Source organism: Phocoena phocoena, chromosome 19, assembly GCF_963924675.1.
Source record: "Phocoena phocoena chromosome 19, mPhoPho1.1, whole genome shotgun sequence".
NCBI lineage: Eukaryota > Metazoa > Chordata > Mammalia > Artiodactyla > Phocoenidae > Phocoena > Phocoena phocoena.
In genome coordinates, this window is record NC_089237.1 from 30,516,139 (window position 1) to 30,541,794 (window position 25,656).

Below are 25,656 nucleotides of genomic sequence, written 5' to 3' on the forward strand. Positions count from 1 at the left end.
CCAGGGGCCAGCCCCAGAGGGGGCAAAGCCACGGTGCCCTTGGCTAAATTATGGAGGCAGTGAACCTGAGCAGTGAGAAACAGGCTGGGAAAATAGGTTAGGATGAGATCATAGAGGGCTTGGATGCCAGGAAGATAAATATAGCTTTCATCTAGGAAAAAAAAGTCAGAAGACACCGAAGGTCTGATGACAGTAGAGTGGTGGTATCAGACATGAGCCCATCTGTCTTTGGCCTGAGGGAAAGATGAGGACAAAGGAGACCATGGAGGTAAGGAAGCTTTTGAAGCAGCACGGAGAGAAAGGACCAACTGAGAAGCAAGCTGGGTGGGAAGAGAGGTCAAGGGCACCTGCGAGCTCCTGCACACAGACACCGACACACAGCTGTCCCTTCCAAGCATCCATCAGCCCAGAGGGCCTGAGAGGAGGGTCCCAGGCCAGGGCCTTCTGTCTGGGGAGGGAGGGTGGGAGTAACAGGAAAGATCCGGAGCATGGGCAGCTCCACAGGGCAGCAGGGACCAGGCTAGGGGATGAACAATTGATGGTGCTGAACACAGATGCACCTAAGCGGAATCACACACGCGTGCACGTACGCCACACCAAGCATATGAGGCAGTGACTACAGGAAGAGCTCAGAGTCAAGCAGACCCTGGTTCAAGTCCTGGCTCTGCCTTTTGCTAGCTGTGAGATCGTATGCAACTCTAAATGTCTCTGAGCCTCAGTTTTCTTCTCATCTGTAAAACGTCAATGGTAAGATCCACCTCCTGGCTTGCTGTGAGGATTAAAGTGAAGTAATGATGGCTATTGATAGACTCATCCTAAAAAATCATGCACATTCTCACCCTCCTGTATTTATGCCGTTGCAATGTGACCTCGTAGCTCCTCTCAACAGAGGTGGAGTCTATTTCTTAAGCCCGTGAATCTGAGTTCATGACTTGCTTTGGCCAAAGGGACGATAGCAAAAGTGACGCTAGAATAGACTTGAATCATGGAGCCTTGCTTTCTCACGCTCTTAGAACCGAGAGACCGTGCGAAGGAGGCCAGGCTAGCCGGCTAGATGATGAGACACGTGGCCCATTGACCCCATCACTCCAGTCAACAGCCGGCAAATGCCCAGGAAAGAGAGTCACCTGGCTGACTCACAGCTGACTGCAGGCCCATGGGTTAGCCCAGCCAAGACAGCAGAACTGCCCAACCCAAACTGCCAAGCTGCCAAATCATGAGCAAATAAATGCTTGTTTTAAGCCACTATGTCTTGGGTGGTTTGTTACGCAGTAAAATCTAATTGATAGACTTATGCTCCTGCCCAAGATGAAGTAACAGGGGTCAGATTTATCTTCCTGCCTGAAAAAACCAAAATACTCAAGCAAGACTCTGGACATTGGGTGGGTACTGAAGGGTGGTAATCCCCAAAAGACAGGAAAACAAATGCTGTGAGCCCTAAGATCACCCCCGCTTACTGTCCAGGCTTCAGTGCAGATGAGGGGACCCCGATGGAGTCTGAGCTGAGAAGACATAGCTGAGAGCCTGGGGAGACCAAGGTGGGTGCTGTTCTCAGGACAGAGTGCTAGAGAGGAGAGAGCTGCTCCCAGAGAGAACCCTGGAGACCTGCAAGTCCTCGCCTTGAGTATTCAGCAGGGTACTTAGCACATGCGTGTCAGCAAACTACCTGAGGCCAGGGAAAGACCCATTTGAAAGGATGAGAGAACAGTGCCCCACACTCACCCAGAGCCAGAAATGGAGGCTGCTGTCTCCAGCCAGACTGTAAAAACTCAATCTACAGGGCATTGAGTGGAATACTCAGGAAGGTCACGCTTCAGTCCTGGGGGGATAACTAGTCCTAAACAGAACACTCCTCCAGACCTGCCTAATAAAAACAAGATCTCAAATGATCAGACTGTGTCTAAGTAACTTCACTGCATCTCAGAAAATCTAACTGATACGAAACCTAAAACTTAAGGAGTGTTTATTATGTTCCAGCAACTTTACATATACGTAAACATTTTACATATATTACTACATTGCTATTACTTTATTTATTAAAACCCTTTCAAATAGGTTTTTATCCCCATTGTACAGATGGTAAAGTCTAAGATGACACATATAAAGTGCTGGCATGTTCAATAAATGCTATTTCTCTTAATTCCTCACCCTCACTCCCTGCCTGCAACCACGAACAACCAAATGTCTTTTCCCAAATTGCACATGTACTTCAAAGAAATTATGGCTTTTAAAACCCAAATACTCCAGACTTCAGGAGGAAAGTGTTCTCTGGCTGGGGTCCTGGGGAAAGTCCTGAATAAAGAGTTAGGAGTGCTAGCTCCAGTCTGGGTACTGCCACTATCTTTCAAGGTGACCTTGAGCCAGCCTTCACCTCTCTGATCCTGATTCACCCACCTGTGATAGCGGGAGGAGGTGATTCCTCAAAGCAACTCTCTCATTCCAGAAGCCAGGATGCCTCAATCATACTTTGGCTAATATTCTGATGTGACAGATGGCAGAGTTGGAAAAGCAGAGTGGTATCTACCACAGTTGGAATGTGCACACACACACACACACACACACACACACACACAGAGAGGCGCGCGCGGAGCCTCTTGTTGAGCCTCTCTCCAAAGGTTTTTTGTACATAGAACTAGCTCTCCCTCACCAGCCCTAGTGCAGCATTACCACCTTAGGCCAGAAGGTGGTGTTGCTTCTCCGCGTGCGTTCAACCGCATTTATTATGTGCACAAACCGAGCTGGGCACAGAGCGAGTGCAGAGGGTAACGGTGTGTCCCTTCCTTTCCAGAACACTCGAATCACAAGCACCAAGGACAATTCGAAATTAGAAGGGAATTGGGACTTTTCTTGAAAGAAACTTAATATTACCGGAACGTGCCAGGTACTGTGCCAGCTACTTTACAACGCTTCTTTTAAAAACCAGGTCCGCTAATGCTCAGAGATGATAAAAGGAAGAAGTAGATGCTTAGTAAATGTTGACTTGATTTCCCCATCTTTGTAGCCTTCATAGCATAGGGTATTTGACTGATGATCAGTGAGTATTGATTGACTGATTGATTGATTGAGTTGTAACTGCAGATAGAAAACCAAAGGCTGAGCTAGTGTAGCAGGACCAAAGAGAGTATTCAGTCCAAAACTACAATTTCTAGATATAAAATGAAGGCCAGAGAGAAACAGAAAGAAAACTATGTGCCTGGCACAAAGCAGGTTCTCACCAAACATCTGCTGAATTAGTAGATGAAGTGCTTTTGCCCACATCATCCCTTACTCCATAAGGCAATCGTTTTTATCCCCACTTTACAGATGGAAAAACTGAGGCTGTCACAAGGGACCTGGCGAAGTCACAAGGTGACTTCGAAGCACATTGAGCCCTGCCCCTAAGAATAATGTTTGTCAGCTATTTCTATTGATCTCGATAAGCTGTCAAGCACTTTCATACGCACTTTCATTTATTTCAATCCTCACAGGAACCGTGAAGAGTATGTGTTACTATTTCTATTTTGCAGATGAGGAAACTGAGGCTTAGCAAGGTTGTCTGCCCAAGTACACACAGCTGCTGAGGGGCAGAGCTGAAGATGAGGTCCCGAGCCTCTGAGTCTGCCCCTCATCCCCTACACCAGTGCATTTTTAACTCGAGTGTTTAGGGGGGTACAAGAACTCACTAGAATAATTTTTCACTTTGTGTTTTCATTGTTCCCTTTTTCCCCAGCTCTACCGAGATGTAATTGACACATAACGTTGTGTGAGTTTAAGGTGCACAACGTGATGACCTGACACCAGTATATATTGTGAAACGTTTACCACGGTAAGGTTAGTTACCACGTCCTCCACCTCTCATAGTTACAAGTTTGTTGCTGTTGTTGTTATGGTGAGAACATTAAAGCTTTACCGTCATAGCAACTTTCAAGTATAAAACACAGTGTTGTCAACTGTAGTCACTAAGCTGTACCTTAGACCCCCAGAACTTACTCATCTTATAATTGGAAGTTTGTACCCTCTGACCAACATCTCCCCATTTCCTCCACCCGCTAAGCCCCTGGCCACCTTCATCCTACTCACTGTTTCCATGAGTTCAGTGTTTTTAGATTCCACACCCAAGTGAGCTGATAAAGTCTTTGTTTTTCTCAGTCTGATATTTCACTTAGCACAATGCCCTCAAGGGCTATTCATAAAAGTTGTCAAAACGGTAACTTTTTTTTTTTTTAAATGAATGGCTGCTTTAAAACTAACAGCTGCCTCCCAATTTCACTGTCCTCTTTTGTATTTTCCGGTAGCTTCCGCTACTTTAATTATTCAGCGCCAATGAGAGTTAGACCTAATACCTAAATGATGCACTCATACCACGTGAAAGTCAAATGACCCCAAGATGCGTTGTTAGAAGGGAAGACTTACAGGGGTTTAAATCAAGGAGGAGAAGTGAGTGATCTACTTGGCACAGCCAGGGCAGCATGCCAGGCGAACCTGTGCTGTGGCTGGTGGGCACTCGCTCCCGGCGGGAAGTGTGACTTAGATATAGAAAGAAAAAAGAGCATTAATGTCATTCATTTGAATTTTAGAAATTTTGTAATTTTGCTTGTATTTAATTTGTAAATTTGTTTCTGGTTTCATAGTCACATAAGAGCTATAAGCATACATGTATACCTAGTTTTATGCTTCTACATACTTAAGTAATATTATAATGAAATTAATTTGTCAACACCGAGAGACCCTGGGAATGTCTTTCCCTTTAAAAGGACTGTGCACACAGTCAGGTTAGAGAAACACTTCTTAACCTGACCATACTTCCTTCCCTCAAAGAAGAGGCTGTAGCCACAGATATTTTTTTCTCTGGCTGGGAAGGAACTCTCTCTCTAGAGAACAGGGAAGAGTTCACTCCCAGGCCAGGTGCGGGGCCGTGGGGAGGCAATCCCTTCCCTCATCCCCAGTCCCACCCGGCCGTTGGGGGCAGGGACAGGGAGATTTTGTTTTGAGGCTAAGAGTAGGTTCCCTATAGAAGATGGGCAACTCTCGCCTGGTTCAGTCAGGAAGGCAAGAGGGTGGTGCACCTTAAAATTGAGGGTGAAGTGGATCCTTTTTCCTCTCACCTGACTCATTAATAGAACATCCGGGATCCACCTCCAGGCAAATAAGAGTGGCAACAGTTAGCGCCAAGATCTTGCCATTGGTTTCCTTTAGAATTTTACTAAACTATTCAAAACTCACAAAAATAACTTACGTTTATTGCTTCCAGTGAGACAGATGTATGTATAATACCCCCCAAAAAAGGAATGTGATTAATCTCTTCCCCACCCCCTCAATATTAGCTGCTTGGATGTGACTCTCTACCCACGTCTCCATACTCACACAGCCGTGTCCAAACACACACATCCTATTTAGAGGGTGCTTTGGTCATCCCTTGACAACAGAGGATAATTCCACTTGCTTATCTCAACTAACATCATCTTAACTTTTCAGGTCAATGGGTAGACCCTCAACTCATTCTTTCTGAAGAGCTGCATGACATTGCAGAATACGGATGGGACACAATTTACTCACCCACTCTCCTAAGGATGGACAGTCAGGTTGTTTCCAAGTTTTCCTTCCTGACCATTTCAAGCAAGGCTGCAATACCCATCCTTGAACATATGGCTTCCTTCCTCACACCCCTTTCTAATGGACCCTAGAAGTGACCTAGGTCAATATAGGTGGGTCATTCTGTTTTAGTTCAACGGCTATTCCCCGCGTTATTATTCATGCGTTCTTTTCACAGATCTGCACTGATTGTCTGCTGTGTGCAGAGCACTGTGTTAGATGTGCAGAAGTAAATGAGGCAAGGCTTTGCCCTCAGTCACATAAATACTAAAGATTATTTACATAGCTGATATATATTAGTTATATAGGTAATTATTCGTTATATGCTAGTTACAGAGTATATAACTAGTATTTATAGAACTCTTTTCAAGAGACGAAGTGATAGCGCCCTAAGGGAGGTAGATATAGATTAAGGGGTGAAGGAGTGTATGTGTATCCATGTCCTTTTCCTCCAGGGCAGGCAGAGTGACCTGAGGAGGCCCTGCCCCTGGGCCCACCCTCCTCCTCATCCCTGGTTGCCCACAAGAGACAACCTCTGGAACTGGATGACATTTTTCCCCACTCGTACTAGCCACCATTCATCATGGTGGCCTTTTTTTTTTTTTTTTGGCTGTGTTGGGTCTTTGTTGCTGCGCACAGTCTTTTCTCTAGTTGCGGCGATCGGGGGCTACTCTTCGTTGCGGTGTGCAGGCTTCTCATTGCAGTGGCTTTTCTTGTTGCAGAGCACGAGCTCTAGGCACGTGGGCTTCAGTAGTTGCATCACACAGGCTCAGTAGTTGCAGCATGTGGGCCCTAGAGCACGCAGGCTTCAGTAGTTACAGTGCATGGGCTCTAGGGCAGCCAGGCTTCAGTAGTTGTGACGCACGGGCTTAGTTGTTCCATGGCATGTGGGATCTTCCCAGACCAGGGATTGAACTAGTATCCCCTACATTGGCAGGTGGATTCTGAACCACCACGCCACTAGGGAAGTCCATGGTGGCCTTCTATATGTTAAACATCTCACATATATTCCCTTATTCACACTAATCCTTACAAACCCACTGAATTCATTATCTATTGCTATGTAACAGATTACCCCAAAATTTAGTGGCCTAAAACAATAAACTTCTGTTATCTCACAGGTTTTATGTGGCCTTTTGTGTCCGACTTCTTTCGCTTAGCATAACATTTTCAAGGTTCATCCACGTTATATACATGAATCCACACTCCATTCCTCTTCATGGTCCAAAAAATTCCATGGTATGAATATACCACTTTCCTTCGTCTATACATCAGTTAATGGACATTCTTTTAAAGTTGCCTTAGAGATTATCATACTAAGTGAAGTAAGTCAGACAAAGACAAATATCATATAATATCAGTTATATGTGGAATCTAGAAAAATGATACAAACGAACTTATTTAAAAAACAGAAACAGACTCACAGATAGAGAAAACAAACTTATGGTTACCAAAGGGGAAAGGTGGAGGAGAGGGATAAATTAGTAGTTTGGGATTAACATATACACACTACTATATATAAAATAGATAAACAACAAGGACCTACTGTACAGCACAGGGAACTCTACTCAGTATTCTGTAATAACCTATATGGGAAAAGAAAATGAAAAAGGATGGATATATGTATAACTGAACCACTTTGCTGTACACCTGAAACTAACACAACATTGTAAATAAACTATACCCCAGTATAAAATAAAAATTAAATTTAAAAAAAGAAAAAGAAAAAAATTTAAACAAGCAAAACACCTAAAAATATTCTGAAAAAGGATAATGGCAGGTAACTATCTCTACTAGATAATAAAACATTTTTTAAATCTATGATAATGATGTTGATACATTAAATAAATATATAAATACAACAGAATAAAAATTCTAAATTATTTCCATAAAAAAAAACAGTACTACTACAATAGCACAGAAAAAGGAAACATATAGATATAAACTAATAAAATAGATGCAGAATCTGTACACTGAAAATTACAGAGCAGTTATGGGAAACAATCAGAAGACCAAAAACAAAGAGAAATACCAGGTTCGTGGATCAGAAAACTCAGTATTGTTAAGATGTCAGTTGCCTCCAAATTGATCTATAAATTCAGTGCAATCCAAACAAAAATCCCAGAAAGATATTTTGCAAATATTGATAGCATGATTTGTAAATTTATATGCAAAGGCAAAGAGACTAGAATACCCAAATTAATTTTGAAAAAGAATAACCTAGGAAGATGTACATTACCCAAGTTCAAGACTTACTATAAAACTACAGTACAATGTTGGCAGACAGACAAGTAGATGGATGGGACAGAACACAAAGTCCAGAAATAAAGATATGGCCAATTGAATCTTTACAAAGGTGCAAAGGCAATTTAATGGAGAACGGAGAGTCTTTTCAAAAATGATCATGAAACCATTGGAAGGGAAACAATATGCAAAGGGAGGGGAGGAAGGGAGGGAGGAAGAGATGAGAAGAGAAATAAACCACGATCTATACCTCATATCATATACAAAGTTAATTCCAAATGGATTATAGATCTATAAGTAAAACTCTAAAACTTTTAGAAAAAAAAAATAGGAGAGGGCTTCCCTGGTGGCGCAGTGTTTGGGAGTCCGCCTGCCGATGCGGGGGACGCGGGTTCGTGCCCCGGTCCGGGAAGATCCCACATGCCGCGGAGCGGCTGGACCCGTGAGCCATGGCCGCTGAGCCTGCGCGTCCGGAGCCTGTGCTCCGCAACGGGAGAGGCCACAACAGTGAGAGGCCCGCGTACTGCAAAAAAAAAAAAAAAAAAAAAAAAAAAATAGGAGAAAACCTTTGTTACCTCGGGTTATGCAAAGTGTCTTTAGATATACCAAAAGCACTACGGAAAAAAGAAAAGAAAATTAGACTTATCAAAATGCTTTAAACGTTTTCTCTGTAAAAGACAATTAACAGAATGAAAAGACAAGTCATAGATCAAGAGAAAATATTTGCAAATCTTATATTTGATAATGGACTTCTTTCCAGAACATATAAGAAATTTTGAAAACTCAACAATGAGAAAACAAACAGCACAATAAAAAGATGAGCAAAGATATACAGGTAGTAAGTAAGCACACGAAAAGATGCTCAACATCGTTTGTCATTTGGGAAATGTAAATCAAAACCACAATGAGATATCACTATATACCTATTTGGAAAGTTAAAATTAAAAAAGAAAAACTGACAATAGCTAGTGTTCACACGATGGAAGCCGATGAGACTCTCATACGTTGCTGGTGGGAATGTACAATGGTGTGGCCACTCCGGAAAATAGTTTGGCGGTTTCTTTTAACGTAAACAAACACTTACCATAAAATCCAGCAATCCCACTCTTATTTATCCAAATGAAATAAAAACCGACACAATATAAAACTTATACACAAATGTGTATAGCAACTTTATTCATAATCGCCAAAACAGAAACCCAGGTGTCCTTCAGTTGGGGAATGGATTAATACATCTTATATATCCATACACTGGAATACTACTCACCAACAAAAAAGAATAAACTATGATACACAGAAGAACAACATGGATGAATCTCAAAATAATTATGCTGAGTGAAAGAAACCAGACCCAAAAAGAGTACACATTGTATGATTCCATTTTTATAAAATTCTGGAAAATGCAAACTCATCTACAGGGACAAAAAGTAGATCAATGGTTGTCTGGTGACAGGGGCTGCAAGGGAGGTAAGGAAGGGAGAGGGCGGGATTACAAGGGGTTAAGAGGAGACTTTTAGGTGTGATGGGAATGTTTCCTATCTTAATTGTGGTGATAGTTTTAACAGTATATACATGTGTCAAAACTTATTAAACTGTACACTTTAAATCCATGCAATTTATTGTATGTCAATTACACTACAATAAAACTGCTTTTAAAAATGACCTGCCTCTTTGAACATGTTTGGGTTCCTCTATGAGAAGTTACAACTTTCTCAGTTTACAAATTCTGTCAGTTGTTTTCTGTGTCAATTTGGCTAGGCTATGGTACCCAATTATTTAATCAAATACTAATCTTGGTGTTTCTGTGAAGGTGTTTTGTAGATGAGATTAATATCTACAATCAGTTGAAAGAAAGAAGGAAAGAAGATTATCCTGGATAATATGGGTGGGCCTGATCCACTGAGTTGAAAGGCATTAAGAACAGAATTGAGGGCTTCCCTGGTGGCGCAGTGGTTAAGAATCCGCCTGCCAATGCAGGGGACACAGGTTCCATCCCTGGTCTAGGAAGGTCCCACATGCTACGGAACAACTAAGCCCATGCACCGCAACTACTGAGCCTGTGCTCTTGAGCCCACAAGACACAACTACTGAGTCCATATGCCACAACTACTGAAGCCCGCGTGCCTACAGCCTGTGCTCTACAACAAGAGAAGCCACCGCAGTGAGAAGCCTGCGCACTGCAACGAAGAGTGGCTCCCACTCTCTGCAACCAGAGAAAAGCCCACGCGCAGCAACGAAGACCCAACGCAGCCAAATAAATAAATAAATAAGAACATAATTGAGGTTTCCCTGAGGTAGAAGAAATTCTGCTTGTGGACTGGAGCTTCAGCTCCTATCAGAGTCCCAGCCTGCCAGCCTACAGATTTCAAACTTGCCTAGCCAGCCTCCACAAACACATAAGCCAAGTACTTACAGTAAATCTCTTTACACAGAGAGAACATATCATATATTAATATATTATATATCCTAACATACCTATTAGAATCATATGCTGATATTATCTTATTGCTCATCTATTATCAATAGTATAATATATGTATGAATGTATGTTATATATGGTTTGGGGATATATACACATATATATAAATATCTCAGTTCTTTTTCTTTGGTACCAAGTGGCCCAAACACCCATAGTCCCTACTCCTGCCACACTGCCTTTTCTCTCCCAGCCTGCCTCTATGGCCTCATGGGGAGTTAGTTCCCTACAACCAGTTGACTGAGGAAGAGAAAACTCGGGACTGGTTCACAGATGGTTCTGCACGATATGTAGGCATCCCCCCAAAATGGATAGCTACAGCACTGCAGCCCTTTCTAGTGCATCCTGTAGGACAGTGGTGAAAGTAAATCTTCCCAGTGGGCAGAACTCTGATCAGGGCACCTGGTTGTTCATTTTGAAAAGAAATGGCCAGAGGCATAAGTCTGGTTCATGAGCTGTGGCCAACAGTTTGACTAGATAGCCAGGGACTTGGAAGGAATGTGATTGGAAAATTGGTGACAAGGAATCTAGGTCATAGGCCTCTCTGAATGGGCAAGGAATGTGAAGATATTTATGTCCCATGTGAATGCTCACCAAAGGGTGACCTCCACAGAGGAGGATTTTAGTAATCAGGTGGATAGAGTGACCAGCCACCCCATCATTGTCCATTGGCTTATAAGCAAAGTAGCCAGATGGCAGGGATGGAGGCTATGCATGGGCTCAGCCATGTGGGCGTCCACTCACCAAGGCCTAGCTTGGCTACAGCCAGTGCTGAGTGCCCAGTCTGCCAGCAGCGAAGACCAACCCTGAGACCTGGCACCATTCCCTGGGGTGATCAGCCCGCTGCCTCGTGGCAGATCGATTACATGGGATTGCTTCCATCATGGAAGGGATAGTGCTTTGTTCTTACTCTGGATGTGATTTGCTTTCCCTGCATGTAATGCTTCTGCAAACACTGCCAGCTGTGGACTCCCAGAATGCCTTATCCACCATCACGGTATTCCACAGAGCACTGCTTCTAGTCGAGGGACTCACTTCACAGCAAATGAAGTGCAGGAATGCGCTCACGTTCATGGATTCTACTGGCCATATTGCCCGCCATCCTGAAGTAGCTGGCTTGACAGAAAGGTTGAATGGCCTTTTTTTTTTTTTTGCGGTACGCAGGCCTCTCACTGTTGTGGCCTCTCCCGTCGCGGAGCACAGGCTCCGGACGCGCAGGCTCAGAGGCCATGGCTCACGGGGCTCCGCGGCATGTGGGATCTTCCTGGACCGGGGCACGAACCTGTGTCCCCTGCATCGGCAGGTGGACTCCCAACCACTGCGCCACCAGGGAAGCCCTGAATGGCCTTTTGAAGATCCAGTTACAGAACTAGCTAGGTGGCAACACCTTGCAGGGCTGGGGCAACGTCCTTCAGGAGACTGTCCGTACTCAAATCAGCATTCCATGTATGGTGTTATTTCTCCCACAGCTAGGATTCATGGTTCCAGGAATCAAGGAGTGGAAATGGCATGGCAGCATTCAATAGTAACCCTAGTGATTCATAAGAAAAATTTTGCTTCCTGTCTGCAACCTTATGCTTGCTGATATAGACATCTTCATTCCAAAGGGAGGAATGCTTCCACCTGGAAACACGACAATGATTCCATTGAATTGGAAGTTAAGACTGCTACCTCCATTTTAGAGTCCTCATCCTTCTAAATATACAGACAAAGATGGGAGTTACTGTACTGGCTGGGGTGATTGATTCTGACTGCCAAGGGGAAAGCGGGCTGCTACTACATTACGGAGGTAAGGAAAAGTATGTCTGGAATACAGGAGATCCCTTAGGGCATCTCTTAGTACTCTCATAGCCCGTGACTAACGCCAATGAAATACTATAACAACACAATTCAAGCAAGACTTCTAATGGCACAGACCCTTCAAGAATGGATGTTTGGGGGCATCCCACCAGGAAAAGAACCACAACCAGCACTGAGGTGCTTGCTGAGGGTAAAGGAAATATGGAGTGGGTAGTAGAAGAAGGTAGTTATAAATACCAGCTACGACCACCTGACCAATTTCAGAAATGTATTATTATGTACTGTATTATTATGAGTATTTATTCCTTATTTTATTGTGAGAATGTTTATTTGTGTATTTTTTATTCCCTCTCTTATTCCCTTGTCATCTAACATAAAATGTATCAATAAAAACTAAGTTTACATTACTGAAGTTATAGGATTATCAAAGAGAGGAGTGAACTTCATCCAAAGGCTTTGCCTCCTCTTCTGGGGAAAGGGTTAGCACATTTTCAATTGTACACAGGATCACTGTATCATGTGAGGTGGAAGTATGACTTTGTTATTGTCTTTATTTGGAGATTAAGTATGGTTTAGGAGATGTGTATTGGTGCCAGGTGGACCAGATGTGGTCTGTGATGATCAGTTTTATGTGTCAAGTTGGCTAGGCTCCAGTACCTAGATATTCAATCAAACACTAACCTAGGTGTTGCTGTGAAGGTATTTTGTAAATGTGATAACATCTACAATCAGTTAACTTTACATAAAGGAAATTTCTTGGATAATCTGGGTGGACCTGATCCAACCAACTGAAAGGCCTGAGGTTTCCCTCAAGAAATTCCACCTTGCAGCGTCAGCACCGGCCTAAGGGTTCCCAGCCTGACCTTCCTCATGGCACGCACTAGACTCCAGACTTGCCTACCTGATCCCTAGTTACAAAAGCCAATTCCTTGCAACAAATATAGATGGATAGATAGATAGATATAGATAGATATAATAAATTGATAGATAATTGAAAGATAGAGGATGGATGGATAGATAGAATAGGTAGGATAGATATCCACAGCTTGCATCTCTCTATCTCTACGGTGGAACTGACTGCCACAAAAGCCACCTAAGAAAATCTTGCATCCCTTGAGAGTCAGAGCTTGTTTTGGATCCAAAAGGGATCACTCAACATATTCATCAGGCATGCCCCCCAAAACTCCTGGGCAAATCCCAGGAGTTCAAAGCATTATTCTAATGGAGGAATCAGTTGGGCAGGTCAGGGTGACACTCCTAGAATAGTGTTCTGTCTTTCAGGGCATGCCTTCGGATATGTTAGTCCTTTCATATTTATTAAACTATCTGTAACGCAGTGGAACGGTACACGGCCACTTAAAAATATGCTCTCTATAGGGCTTCCCTGGTGGCGCAGTGGTTAAGAATCCACCTGCCAATGCAGGGGACATGGTTCAAGTCCTGGTCCGGGAAGATCCCACATGCCAAGGAGCAACTGGGCCTATGCGCCACAACTACTGACCCTGCGCTCTAGAGCCCGTGAGCCACAACTACTGAGCCCGCGTGCCACAAGTACTGAGCCCGCGTGCCACAAGTACTGAAGCCCGTATGCATAGAGCCCAAGCTCCGCAACAATAGAAGCCACCGCAATGAGAGGCCCGTGCACCACAAGGAGTGGCCCCCGCTCGCTGCAACTGGAGAGAGCCGCGTGCATCAGCGAAGACCCAATGCAGCCAAAAATAAATAAATAATTTTTAAAAATATGCTCTTTATCAACTGTCCCTGAAAGGGGATACAAAATCTCATAATGTTAATTGTTTCTAAGGAGGGGAGCCCCTGGACTCTGGGACGGAAGTGGGAGGGAGGATTTTCACTGTTTGTTCTTTTGCAATGTTGGATTATGTGAGTCTATCATCTAAATTAGGGATTGGCAAACGGTAATTCACAGGCCAAATCTAACCCACTGCCTGTTTAAAGTTTTACTGGAACACATTCATGTTTATTTGTTTACATACTGGCTATGGCTGCTTTCAAGCTGCAATGGCAGAGTTCAGTAATTGGAACAACTACATACACAACATACACAATGTCATATGGCCCACAAAGCCTAAAATACTTACTATCAGACCCTTTACAGAAAAAATTTTCCAATATCAATCTAGATCTTTTTCAAATAGAAAAGTAAACTGACATTAAAAGAAAAAATGACCCAAGAGAATTGAAAACATCTGTCCACACAAAAACTTATACATCAATGTCCATAGCAGCACTAGTCACAACAGGCAAAAAGTGGAACCAACCCAAAAGTCACTCAACTGATACATAAACAAAATGACAAAATATGATATAGCCACACAGTGGAACATTACTTGGCCAGAAAAAGGAACGAAGTACTGATAAATGTTACAACACAGATGAACCTTGAAAACATTATGCTAAGTGAAAGAAGCCAGACACAAAAGGCCATATATTGTATGATTCCATTGATATGAAATGTCCAGACTAGGCAAATTCACAGTGATAGAAAACACATTAGTGGTTTACAGGGGCTAGAGGGAAGGAAGAATGAGGAGTGACTGCAGATGGGTGCAAGGTTTCTTTGAGGAGTGATGACAATGTTCTGGAATTAGATAGTGGTGACGGTTGTACAACTATTTGAATATACTAAAAACCACTGAAGTGTACACCAAGTACACAGCATTTCAGAGTTCAGTAGGGGGCTTAGCACCGAGTGATAAGTTAGTCCCCTCTACCACCTCAGGATCAGACCAGCCAGGGAGTTAGGGGACCAAGTTCTACATCCCAATTAACCCGAACATCCATGAGACCTTTGGTAAGTTTGTTTCCCTGTCTGGATCTTAACTTCCTTCTCTATAATATGATACAATCGGACAATGCAGGAGAAGGCCAGTACGAGACACGAGGGGAGATTCAGGGGGGCCTGACTTCCCAGAATCCTTTATTCTTTCCCCAAGATTTATCATCACTGACCCTAATAACCAGCCACATCATCATCACCATGTTCCAGTTTCAAAGCACTTTCACATACATGATGTCATTTGACCCTCATAATCACCCTTTAGGGTAGATAGGTATTATCCCCATATTATAGATGAAGAAATTAAACCTCAGAATCAAATGACTTGCCCAAGTTCATACAGTGGTTAAGTGTAGGAGCTGGGACTCAACCCCAGGTCTGTCCACACCACCACACTGTTTTTGCATGTTTGGCCTCTCTCTAAAGCCCAAGACAGCAATGTCCAGCAGCCTCACTATAAACACATCTTTGTTTGGACAAAGCAAGGGAGGAGAGGCACAAGGATTTGGGTCCTCCTTGACCTTTTCTTATGAACCCTTCTATACTGGTACAGCAGCAGTCTGTGCATAGGAGTATATGCATGTACACTGGTGTGGACACCAAGCTCATGGTGTCACAAAGATATACATACCGGTACACAAGACCTCAACAGATGAGAGGTCACTCCTTGTTACCAGAGTGGTGGGGAAGCTATGCCTCTAGTTCGGGGGAGTCCTGAGCCAGAACTCTGGGAGTCTGCTCTCTCCTAAATCCAGAAGACTCATTACCCCTTTCATGAAGCTTCAAGAGTAGTGAGGAGAAGAGAAGGCCTGGAAATTATCCTCATTGCCTTTGCTGAAGCGAGCCCAGGAAGGGGAACATCGGTGAACAGGGCATTCACTCCCAAGCTCAGAGAGCTGGGCCTAAATCTCAAGGAGTATCAGTGAGAACACTGCTGTCAAACCCAGGTCAGCCCTTGTAAGTCACAGTGCCTGGGCACTAGTTAACGCTACCAGCTACGTGTTCTTTGGCAAGTCACCCACCCTCTCTGATTCAGTTTGCTTATCCAAAGACATGGCTAATGACTGCCTGGGGTCTAGCTCAGAGGGGTGCTTGGAGGTTTCAGGACATAAACGGAAATGCTTTAAAAATAAAATGTACTTTAAGAACTCTCCCACAGTTGATAAGCAAGAAGGGCTGAGGCATGAACACACTTGGGGAATGACCCACTGATGCCTTTCCAGGGCTTGGCCAGCAAGGGGGAGTCAAGCCAAAAGCAAAAGTGTCTTCAGGAAAAGCCGGGTTGCCCATGCTTGTTTGCACTTTTTTTTCATTTGGCCAATCAACATTTATCAAGCATCCCCTACAACACAGACGCTGTTCTGGGGGCTTGAAGATAAAGCAGTGAAGAAAAGAGAAAATGGCTCTGCTCTCAAGCTTATGTTCTACTCGGGAAAGATCAATAAGTAAACGCATGTCAAGCATTGGCAGGTGCTATGCTGAATTAAACTGGGTAAGGTTAACAGTGATGGGGGAGTGGTACTATTTTCTGTAGGATGTAAGCAGGCCCCTCTGATAAGAGGATGTTTGAGGTAAGACCTGAAGGAAGTAAGGGGATAGTTTAGGAGACAGCCACACCTTCTGTCTAGGCTAGTGGACACGAGTTCTGGGGAGAGACAGACACGTTGTCCACAGCAACAGAGAATTTCCTACCATGCTGGCTTGGTTTGCCCCTCTTAGATTCATTTTCCTGCTATGTTCCCTGGGGGGAGGGGGGGCTGACCCCTACAGACTGTATCCCTGGGTCAGCCTTGTCCTCTGCCTGACTTTTGTTAGGTTCAGCCAAAAGGATGTCCCCAGAAGACTGGAGAACAGGATGAAAGAGAGGTGGGATACTGAAGCTCCTGCTCCCTCTGCCTGGCCACAGTTCCGACGGTGGCTGCATTCCTCTTTGCCACAGTTCCCATCTGCCTTCCACAACCCCTTCTGTAGTCGATCCTCCAGTGTTGCCCCTCCTGGGCCCCATGGGGTGGGGGCACATCAGGAAGCCTTGCAGGATTAACCTTCTAGATGAGCACCATGTACCTACCTGTGCAGGAGTGTGCTGTCCATAGATGCTACCTGGACTGCCTCTCCCATCAGGACAGGGTGAGTTTTGACCCTAGAGGCACCCATCGCAGATAAAATGTGGACCATGGCCTCCTCTCCTCCTCCAAAGCTCCAGCTCTGTCAAATCATTCATACCAGCAAAGGTGGGAACAGAAGTTGAGGTTCTAGAGCCCCTCGTCTTACTCCCTTAGGACCTCGCTGCCCTGGAGGTTTTGCTCCCCAGGATCCAGCCCACCAACTTTCAACTTTGTGGAAGAAACGGATCCACCTACCTCCAACACCAATAGCTCATTGCCCAGTTTACTTCCTTGATAGTATTTATCACTACTGGCTTTTTAATGTGTACGTCTGCTCTGTGCACTACAATGTACATGCCATGAAAGAAGAGAACTTCCCTGTCCTGTTCTACGTGAACAGCATCCTTGGCCTAAGTATAAATCTCAGAAACATTTTTCAGTGAATAACTGACAACAGAAATGAGTATAAAGCCATCTCTGCTCCCAAACACCCTCCACAAGAATTGTAGCCATAAGCCCAGACACCAGTGTCTTAGGGTCACAGGGGTGGGCAGATACTCTCAGAAGCGTCTCGGTACTGCTGACTTCTCCAGGTGTGTGTGGGCAGGAGCCCCAAGTGGGACAACCAGGATAACCCGAGTCGGAGAACCGCTCAGGTTCCACCTTTCTGAAGATCCTCAGCTTCTCCGTTCCTGAGTGGCTAAAGCTAACAGAAACAGTCTCCAGGTCTCAGCATCTACTATATGGAAGACTCAAAATGCGGCTCGCCAGACCACCTCCACCAATGACCCAAGAAATCCTGTGGGTGAGCGCCACTGGTTATTTTCCTCCACTTAAGGGGCCCAAGCCTAGGCCCTCTGAGACCTGATTCAGTATCTCTTTGGACCCCATTCTACTCCACCCTAGATACCCCCCCCACCCATGTGTGGCACCACCGCCACCAGGCCATCCCCTTTACCCCCAAAGAAACCCAAACAGCTCAGAAGTGCGTCAATCGACCTTTAATGTCCAAAAGAGGCGTGGATGCAGAGCACAGGAGACGCTCCAGAAACGAGGGAGAGATGAACACACACCAGACATTTCCAACTGGCCGCACAAGTCTGGGAGGGCAGGGGGAAACAGATCCGGACACTCATAAAAAAATAAACCCCAACTCAAGCACTCAGCCTTGCGCCCACCAAAGGGTTTTACAGGGAACTCACTCACCATCCCGGTCCCCACCCTCCCTTGTCAGCATCAAAGAAAGCTCAGCGCACACTAAAGGCTTGAGAAGGGGGCATTCTCCTGCCTCCCCACCAACCTCGAGGATGGAATCGGAAAAAAAAATGAGCTGGATCCCAAACCCCCTCCACAGCATCAACCCTACACATGAGAGTTTTTAATGCGATTTACAAGAATCAACAGCTCAATCAGTAATGACTCCCCCCACCCCATCCCCCACCCCATCAGTTTGATCCACAGACAAGATTTCCCGAGCACTCCCCTTGGAATCTCCTCCCACTAGCGGTCCTGCTCCATCCCCTAATTCCTGGCTTCACCACTGTAAGACTGACCTCCAAAGTTCCCCCAAAGCCCCTCAACAGCCCTTTATCACACTTCCACCCCTGCCTCCCACAAGAGGCTGCCACCATTCACAAAGTCACTTTCCTTCTCCACTGAGACCCAGCTCCAGGATGGATGGTAGCATGACCACCTCATCCTGGACTATCCTCCTAAAGCCTTCCTGGGAGCAGACAGCATAGGGCAAGCAGTGTCTAGGCCAGATGGCTGAGGGCGGGTAGGGTGATACCCATCTTCACCCCCAAAACAGAGGCCCCCAGAGGTTTTTAACATAAAGGCCCACTTGTCTACCGATACACCTTAGAGATTCCACAGTCCTGCCCCTCCCTCCCCTGTACCCTAAACCAAGATATACGCACATTCACACACATATACAGAGGAAAAACAAGGGACACATTAATTTGGTTTGATTGCTAAGACCTAGCTAAGAACTAGTCACCAGAAATTCCCTTGCCAGCCAACTACCAGGGGCTGCTCTAAGAGAACTCTGGAGGAATGAGAAAACAGAGAGCTAAGCAGGGAGCAGACAGAAGGAGAGAAGAATGAAAAGGAAAAAAAAAAAATCAAGCTAATCCCACCCTCAACATCCTCCTAGCATGAGCTCTGGCAGGAAGAATAAAAGAATAAAAGACACAACCCTCACTCAGAAACTCTTCTGACAAAGACAGCAAGATAAGTCTGCTCCCCACTCCCACACACCACAGACAAACACGTCTCAAGGCCCCTTAAAGAATCCAGCCCCTGCCCCACCCTCTGCCCCAAGCCATGGAATCACAGTTCAGTGGAATATTCTCCCTGGTACTAGATCAATCTCCCTACCCTCCTTCCTATCCCTCTCTCCTTGTCAATCCTAACGCTGTCGCCCCTGCAGCCTCCCTGGCCCTCCCAAAGCAGCATCCACCACCAGGAAGAGGCAGCTGCAGTTTTAGTTCCACCTCCAGAAACCTATTTCTTTTCCCCAGCCCTCCTGGTCTTACAGGCTTTGTTGAGGGCTTTTTATTTGTATAGGGACAGAAAGAGAAAAGAGAGGGGTGGGAGAGATTTCCTAGTGCAATACAACGAACAACAACAACAAAAAAAATTTAAGTCTTGAAAAATAAACATAAAGCAGCCTTCTTCCCCAGGCAACTAAACAGAAAGAAGTTTGGTTTTGTTTACTGCGACATACACGTGAAATCGAGTACACAGTCCATGCAGTAGCACAGCCATTGGAGAGGACATCCTGATGCTGGCCCCAGTGCAAAACAGTCCCAGCAACGCCGCCTGCTTGCCATCGCTGCCGCCACCACGAACACCTTCACTGCGGCCACCTAGCCTGACTTGAAGAGGAGGATTGCAACTTGACCCAAGTAAAAATAGATGAAGTGCTTTGTCTCGTGTGTAACGTAGCTGCCAAAATTTCGGCCCACAATACAATGCCAGGTAGGGTTGTATTTCTTGTCAAATTCCTAAAAGAAGAAGAAAAAAGAGAAAAAAGGTGATTAGGACAGCTGGAGGATGAGAAATCAGAATGAGAGTCTGATTAGTTTAGCTGTCACCCCCACCCCACCCCCAGTCCACGGCCTCGGTTCTCTGAACCTCAGGAGCTCAGGTTCTAAGGTTGGCTAGGACACTCCTTCATCAATAATGTAACACCACAAAGGCTCCATTATTTCTCTCTAGCACTTTACAGCCCGATCATCTCTCGTTCCTCTAGCTACCCTGCTTTTCAAAAGCCCACCCCGCAACCCTTCAGCAAGGGAATCAGAAAAGCCAGTGGAATAAAGGACCACTCCAGGGTCACACAGCATTGAGTACAAGAGGAGCAAGCCTCCCTGACGTGCCACTTGCCACCTCTCACGTTACTAAACCAGCATTTCCAAACGCCAAAAACCAAGACACTAAAGCAAAATGGGGAACGAAAGTACCAGGAGTACTTGCAGGAGAACCAGGAAGCGATTCTGTGTAAGCCAACATGAAAGACACTCCAGTGTGGCAGGCACTACGTGGGCTGTAAACACCAGAGAAAGGACCTCAACCATGAGATCAAGGCAGTTCCCTCACTTCTCTCAGGGCTAGTACAAGTTCAGCATCAAAGCCAGCTAGGAAATCCTCACGACCTTATCAGACAGACCTTCCCACTCTGTGGACCCAGCAGGAAACAGATGGCTCAGTTCTAGCTGCATCCTGCCATTGCTGTGAAAGGACAGCAGCCCTCCATCACGGGCCCAGCAATGCTGCCAACCTTGGGGCTCTGGCCCCTAGGGGCTCAGCCTGCAACTTGTTTAGCGTCCTCACAGCCCCCATACCACATAACTCCAGAAGGTATTAGGAGACGGCGGAAAGGGCATGGGTCACCACACTCAGCTTTATTCCTGACTGAAGACCCTGTGTAACATAGGAGAGCCATAGTTGCTTCCCCATTTTCCCCATCAGCAAAACGAGAAAGCGATTCTTCTGGCCCTAGGAGTCCATGATTCTACATTCTCTCCCTGAATAGAACAGAAAAACCATCACTCAACAAGGAACCAGCACGCCTAGCAGCCTTGCCAGCTCTGCACCCCCTGGCTACACACACAGAAAGAAAAAGTCTCTCAGGACCCGTTTCCTCTTCTCATACCACCCACACACACAGGAAAGAGTTCTGTGAAACTCAAGGATACTCTACCGCCTGTATGGACCAGAATGCCACGGCTCTTAGGCATCCTTGCGATACCAGAATTAAGAATATCAAAGACTGGGGCTCTGCCACCAATGGACATGGATCCTGACTGGGAATCAGGGACCCTGGGTACCACCTTTCACCTCTAGCTCCGCAGCTTCCTCACTATATATATGTTAACTATGTCCATTCACCCAGGAATTCTTCAGGGACTAAACCTATTGCCCCAATAATGCTCATCTATTATATATATATATATATATATATATATATATATATATTCAAGCCCACCCTTTCCTCAAGGAGGTAGGGAGAAGGGGACGATTTAGTATGTGAGTCCCTTTTTATTTGGCCCCGCAGCTTGGCTTGCGGGATCTTAGTTCCCTGCCAGGGATTGAACCCGGGCCATGGCAGTGAAAGCACCGAGTCTTAACCACTGGACAGCCAGGGAACTCCCCACCTGAGTCCTTTTAAAGAAAAGGAAACGTCCTACATAATGAGGATCACTTATAGGGCTATCCCACTTTAAATGATGCAGCTCCCTGAAAATTTGTATAGGATCTTATGTTATCCAATCAAACATCCTTGGTCTTCATTTTGAATAGTTCTGAATTGGGACAGTTATATCTAGTCCTGAAGCTTCACTCCCCATTGCTTTTGCAGTCACATAACTATCTGTAAACATACACACAACCCCAGGAGAGTTCCTATTAAGAACTCTTAAGGTAAATGCTTTAATAAATAAGAATCATCCCCTAACTTATCTCCTTTGCAAGTTCGTAGGGTTCTGTTTGCATGGAATATACCTACTTTCCTATGCCCCCACTCCAGCCCTCCCCGGGGCATAACTCAGCTATCCATCCCTATCCCTGACCAACCACAGCTCTCCCAGCACACCTTCTTGATATAGGCAGCAATGTCCTTCTCTATGTTGTACTTCTCCATAGCCTGCGTGGCGCAGTCAACGGCATCTTGTTGCATGTCCTCAGACATGTCTGCGTTCTTGATCACTGCCTTCCGGTCAGACATCGTGACACTGCAGAAGAAGCAGAGAGGTGAGGCTGCAATCCCATGCTCTGGGCAGTGAACACTAACAGCTGGGTGTGGGGCTGGGAGAGGAGAGCAAAGAAGATGAGGGCAATAGAAAACACAGATATGAGGCATTAGAAAAGGGAGCTCCTAAGATTTTAGCAGACACATGGTTGCCAAATCTGGGAAACACAAGGTAAATAATTAAAAAAACATAATAAGCCATCAGTTGTTATCACATGTAAAATGAGGCTTTTCCAACTCTAAATTTATCTATTTCCAATATTTTGAATAGCACCAATAGCCAAGATATTACAACACACCATCTACCAGCTGTGTCCTTGGGCAAGCTGATTAAACTTTGTGCTCTCATTCTTCATCTTAAAATGCGGACTTGAGTTCACCTCAGGGTAAACCTGGTGGTATAACACCTGAACATAATAGGCCCTTGATTTAATGACCATTATTATATCATTGGTATCAAAGTGGAAAGATGAATTAGGCCTGACTTCTGGTCTGTGGACAAGTTACTTAGCCTTTCTGCATTCAATTACCTCTATTTTAGCAATGAGGATATCTCTCTATCAAGAGCTGTTGTATGGATTAATTAAGGTTATATGAGAACACTGCAAACAAGGACAGTCTATACAGTGGTCTCACCCATTAGCCAGATTCAGCCCACCACCTGCTTTTGTAAACAGTTTCATAGGAACACACCACAATGGCAGAGTTGAATAGTTGTAAGAAACTATATGGCCTGTAAAGCCTAAAATATTTACTATCTGGTCCTTCACAGAAAAAGACTGCCAAGCCCTAAGCTACCAATGCCCAGTGGTGACAGAGGCAACAAAAGGTAAAGAATTATTATTTTAATAGCACTCTTTCATATCCATGCTATCTAAGACATTGCATTCATCCTATAGCAACCAGAGTTCCAGAGCTCACCTTGCATGGTCCCCTCCTAGGATGACAGGAATTCCAGGAGGGCTGGCCACAGCCTGCCTGGAAGTCTATGGCATGTGAGGTGCTTTGCAGGAAAGGGGATGAGCTGCAAAATCCTATCCTCTGTCCTTGACCAAGTCCCGTCACAGAGGGCAGTAACAATCCACCCCCCACCCCATGTGCTACTCCCCCAAAGCGCCACTCTGTGGCCTGCCCAGTGGATAAAAGATGTTGTCGTTGCAGCCCTGTCCGATACAAAGCTACACAGGGACCTGACTGCTCAAGGAGAGACCCCTGGTATCATTCCAGGCCACCCGGATCTGAGTCCACACTAACCTGGGGGCTGGGTGGGCTGAAAAGGGAAGCAGAATTCATGACTACTTCTTCAGCCTGCACTAGATATCTGCAAAGAATGCATGCGTGCCAGCTGCTAGTCAGACAACCCTTTACTGCATCCGGGGCACCTCTGTCTCACACTGGCAAATTAAGCAGGGCTGGTTCCACTTCTGCAAAGGCTGGCAGAGCAAAGGGTTATTGCCCCAGCACCCTCTGCTCCCATACGCCCGAGAGGGAAAGTCAGAGCCTCGAGAGGAGTCTGCAAGCGCCAGCTGGGGCTGAGGAAAAGGTCAGGAGAACCCTGTTCCAGGCCTGGATGTCTATATGACCTGAGGCAAACCAACATCTTTTTAAAAAACAATGGCTGAAATAAGATAAATGTGGCAACTTCAATGGGTTTGCGCAAAGGTACGACAGCAGCAGCACAGGGACGAAAACCAGTGTCACCCGGCGGCCTATCCCAGGTTACCACTCAGAAGGGGGCACTGTTTACAAATCCAAGGGTGGGGTGGGGCCTGATAAAAGGATGAAATCAGCACCCGTTTTCCCAGCAAGCTCACCTGCCCCACTGCCTCATTCCCAAAGTCCAAAGAAACAACTTTGTCACAGTAATTAAAACCACCTTACCCTCCAGGAGAGCCTGCAGTTACATAACGTTGGTCTTGTGACTACAATGCCACGATTCTTCACCCCTGACCCCCCAGGCGTCTGAGAGGTGAGGCCTAGCCCCAGTCTCCCCTGTCCAAGGTGCCAATGAGAAAAGGAAAGGGAGGGGCCAACGTAGTCCCTCCCCCACGGGGAAGAGGGAAAAAAAAAAAAACAAGGGACCTGGGCCTCCAGATTGAAGGATGACCACAGGGCCCCAGGCCAGCTGCCTCAGTCACGAGCCAGGGGCTCTTCTGAAAAGCTAAGAGGGCACTCCAGGACAGCTCACTCTCCTCTATCCCCGGCCCTGCGACAAAAAGACCAAGCCTCCGAACGACACGACCCGCCCTCCCCGGCCCCCAACACGCACAAACGCTTGTATTTCCTCCCTTCGGATCCCCAAGGGGCCGTCTCCCTCCACCACCCCATCCTCCAGTGGCTGCGATCCCGAAGGCCGGCACCTGGGCCAGGAGAAAGCCTCCTCCCCCCGCACCTCCGCCCGGCCGGCCGCCCTCCCCCGTCCGGCCTAGAGCAGCGCCGTAGTGACTGGGCGTCCTCGCTGCAGGAAGGACGCCCCGGAGGGTGGCGACGCGGGACGAACCGCGTCACGCCCGAGCCCGCTCCGCGGCTCTCCCTCGGCCCAAACAGCAAGGGCCTCCGAGCCCGCAGAAAATCCCGGGGGGGGGGGGGGGGGCGGGAGGCCTCACCTCTGCAGCCGGGGGCCCCGGGGTCGGGAGGGCACAGGGTGGCGCAGCCCTGGGCAGGAGAGGCGCCGGGGGCGTCACGCCGAGGCCAGCACTGCTCCGGGCCTCGGGGCAGAACCCCGCGCGTCGGGCCGCCGCCCCGGGGCAGCCTCCACCCACCGCTTACCTTTACGGAGGCGAGTCCGCGCGGGGTCCCGGGGGAGCAGGGATGGCCTGAGGCAGAGCGCGGGCAGGGCGGTGTCCACTCGGCTCCTCTGGCAGCAGCCGCCGCCGCCGGCGCCGCCGCGGTCTCCGGATCCCGCAGGCCCGGGCCGAGCACTAGCGCCGCCGCCCTCCGCCCTCGAGCTTCTCCCGCCGCCCGCGCTCCGCCTTGCGCCCGCCGGCCCGCCTGCCTGCCTGCCAGCTAGCCAGCTCCGCGCTGGCACCTCACAGCTCTGCTCCGCTCGGCCTCGAGCTTGGCGGACGCACGACCCCCCTCTGAAATAGCGCCCCGCCCCGCTCCCCCCACCGGCGCGCGCGCCGCCGTCCGCGCTCCCCATTGGCTGGGCCCGTTCGGCCCCGCACTGCGGGCTTCTCCCCGCGCCGCTCTCGCCCCACATCTTGTTTCCTCCCACAATGCCTCGGGGCGGAGGGAGGGGGTGGGGAGGGGGAGCTGGAAAAGGTTGGGGGAGGGAGACGTGGCCTTCAGAAGAGAAAAAAGAAGTATACAGACCCCACTATCCAGGGCTGGAGAGGCCAGGCCTAAAAAGGAATAAAGAGGCCGGGTTCAATGAGAGAGAAAAAGAGGGAGGGGCGTAAAGACCCTA

At 46.7% G+C, this 25,656-nt stretch overlaps 1 protein-coding gene across 1 annotated transcript; it reads right to left on the reverse strand.

The window, feature by feature from the left end:
- Positions 1-17,979: 17,979 nt before the first annotated feature.
- DYNLL2 (dynein light chain LC8-type 2) lies at positions 17,980-25,299 on the reverse strand. Its single transcript, XM_065896975.1, has 3 exons — positions 25,017-25,299; positions 22,092-22,230; positions 17,980-20,001 (listed from the first exon to the last, which is right to left on the reverse strand). Exons 2-3 carry the CDS (start codon positions 22,221-22,223, stop codon positions 19,864-19,866), a joined length of 270 nt encoding a protein of 89 aa, XP_065753047.1. The 5' UTR covers positions 22,224-22,230; positions 25,017-25,299; the 3' UTR covers positions 17,980-19,863.
- Between the last annotated feature and the right edge of the window lie 357 nt (positions 25,300-25,656).

What these genes read in the sequence shown, in the direction of transcription:
- DYNLL2 (XM_065896975.1), bottom strand. Translation starts at nt 22,223, where the DNA reads ATGTCTGACCGGAAGGCAGTGATCAAGAACGCAGACATGTCTGAGGAC. An exon ending in TTGCTGCCTATATCAAGAAG is followed by an intron (nt 20,002 to 22,091) that starts GTGTGCTGGGAG and finishes TTCTTCTTTTAG; the next exon opens with GAATTTGACAAGAAATACAA.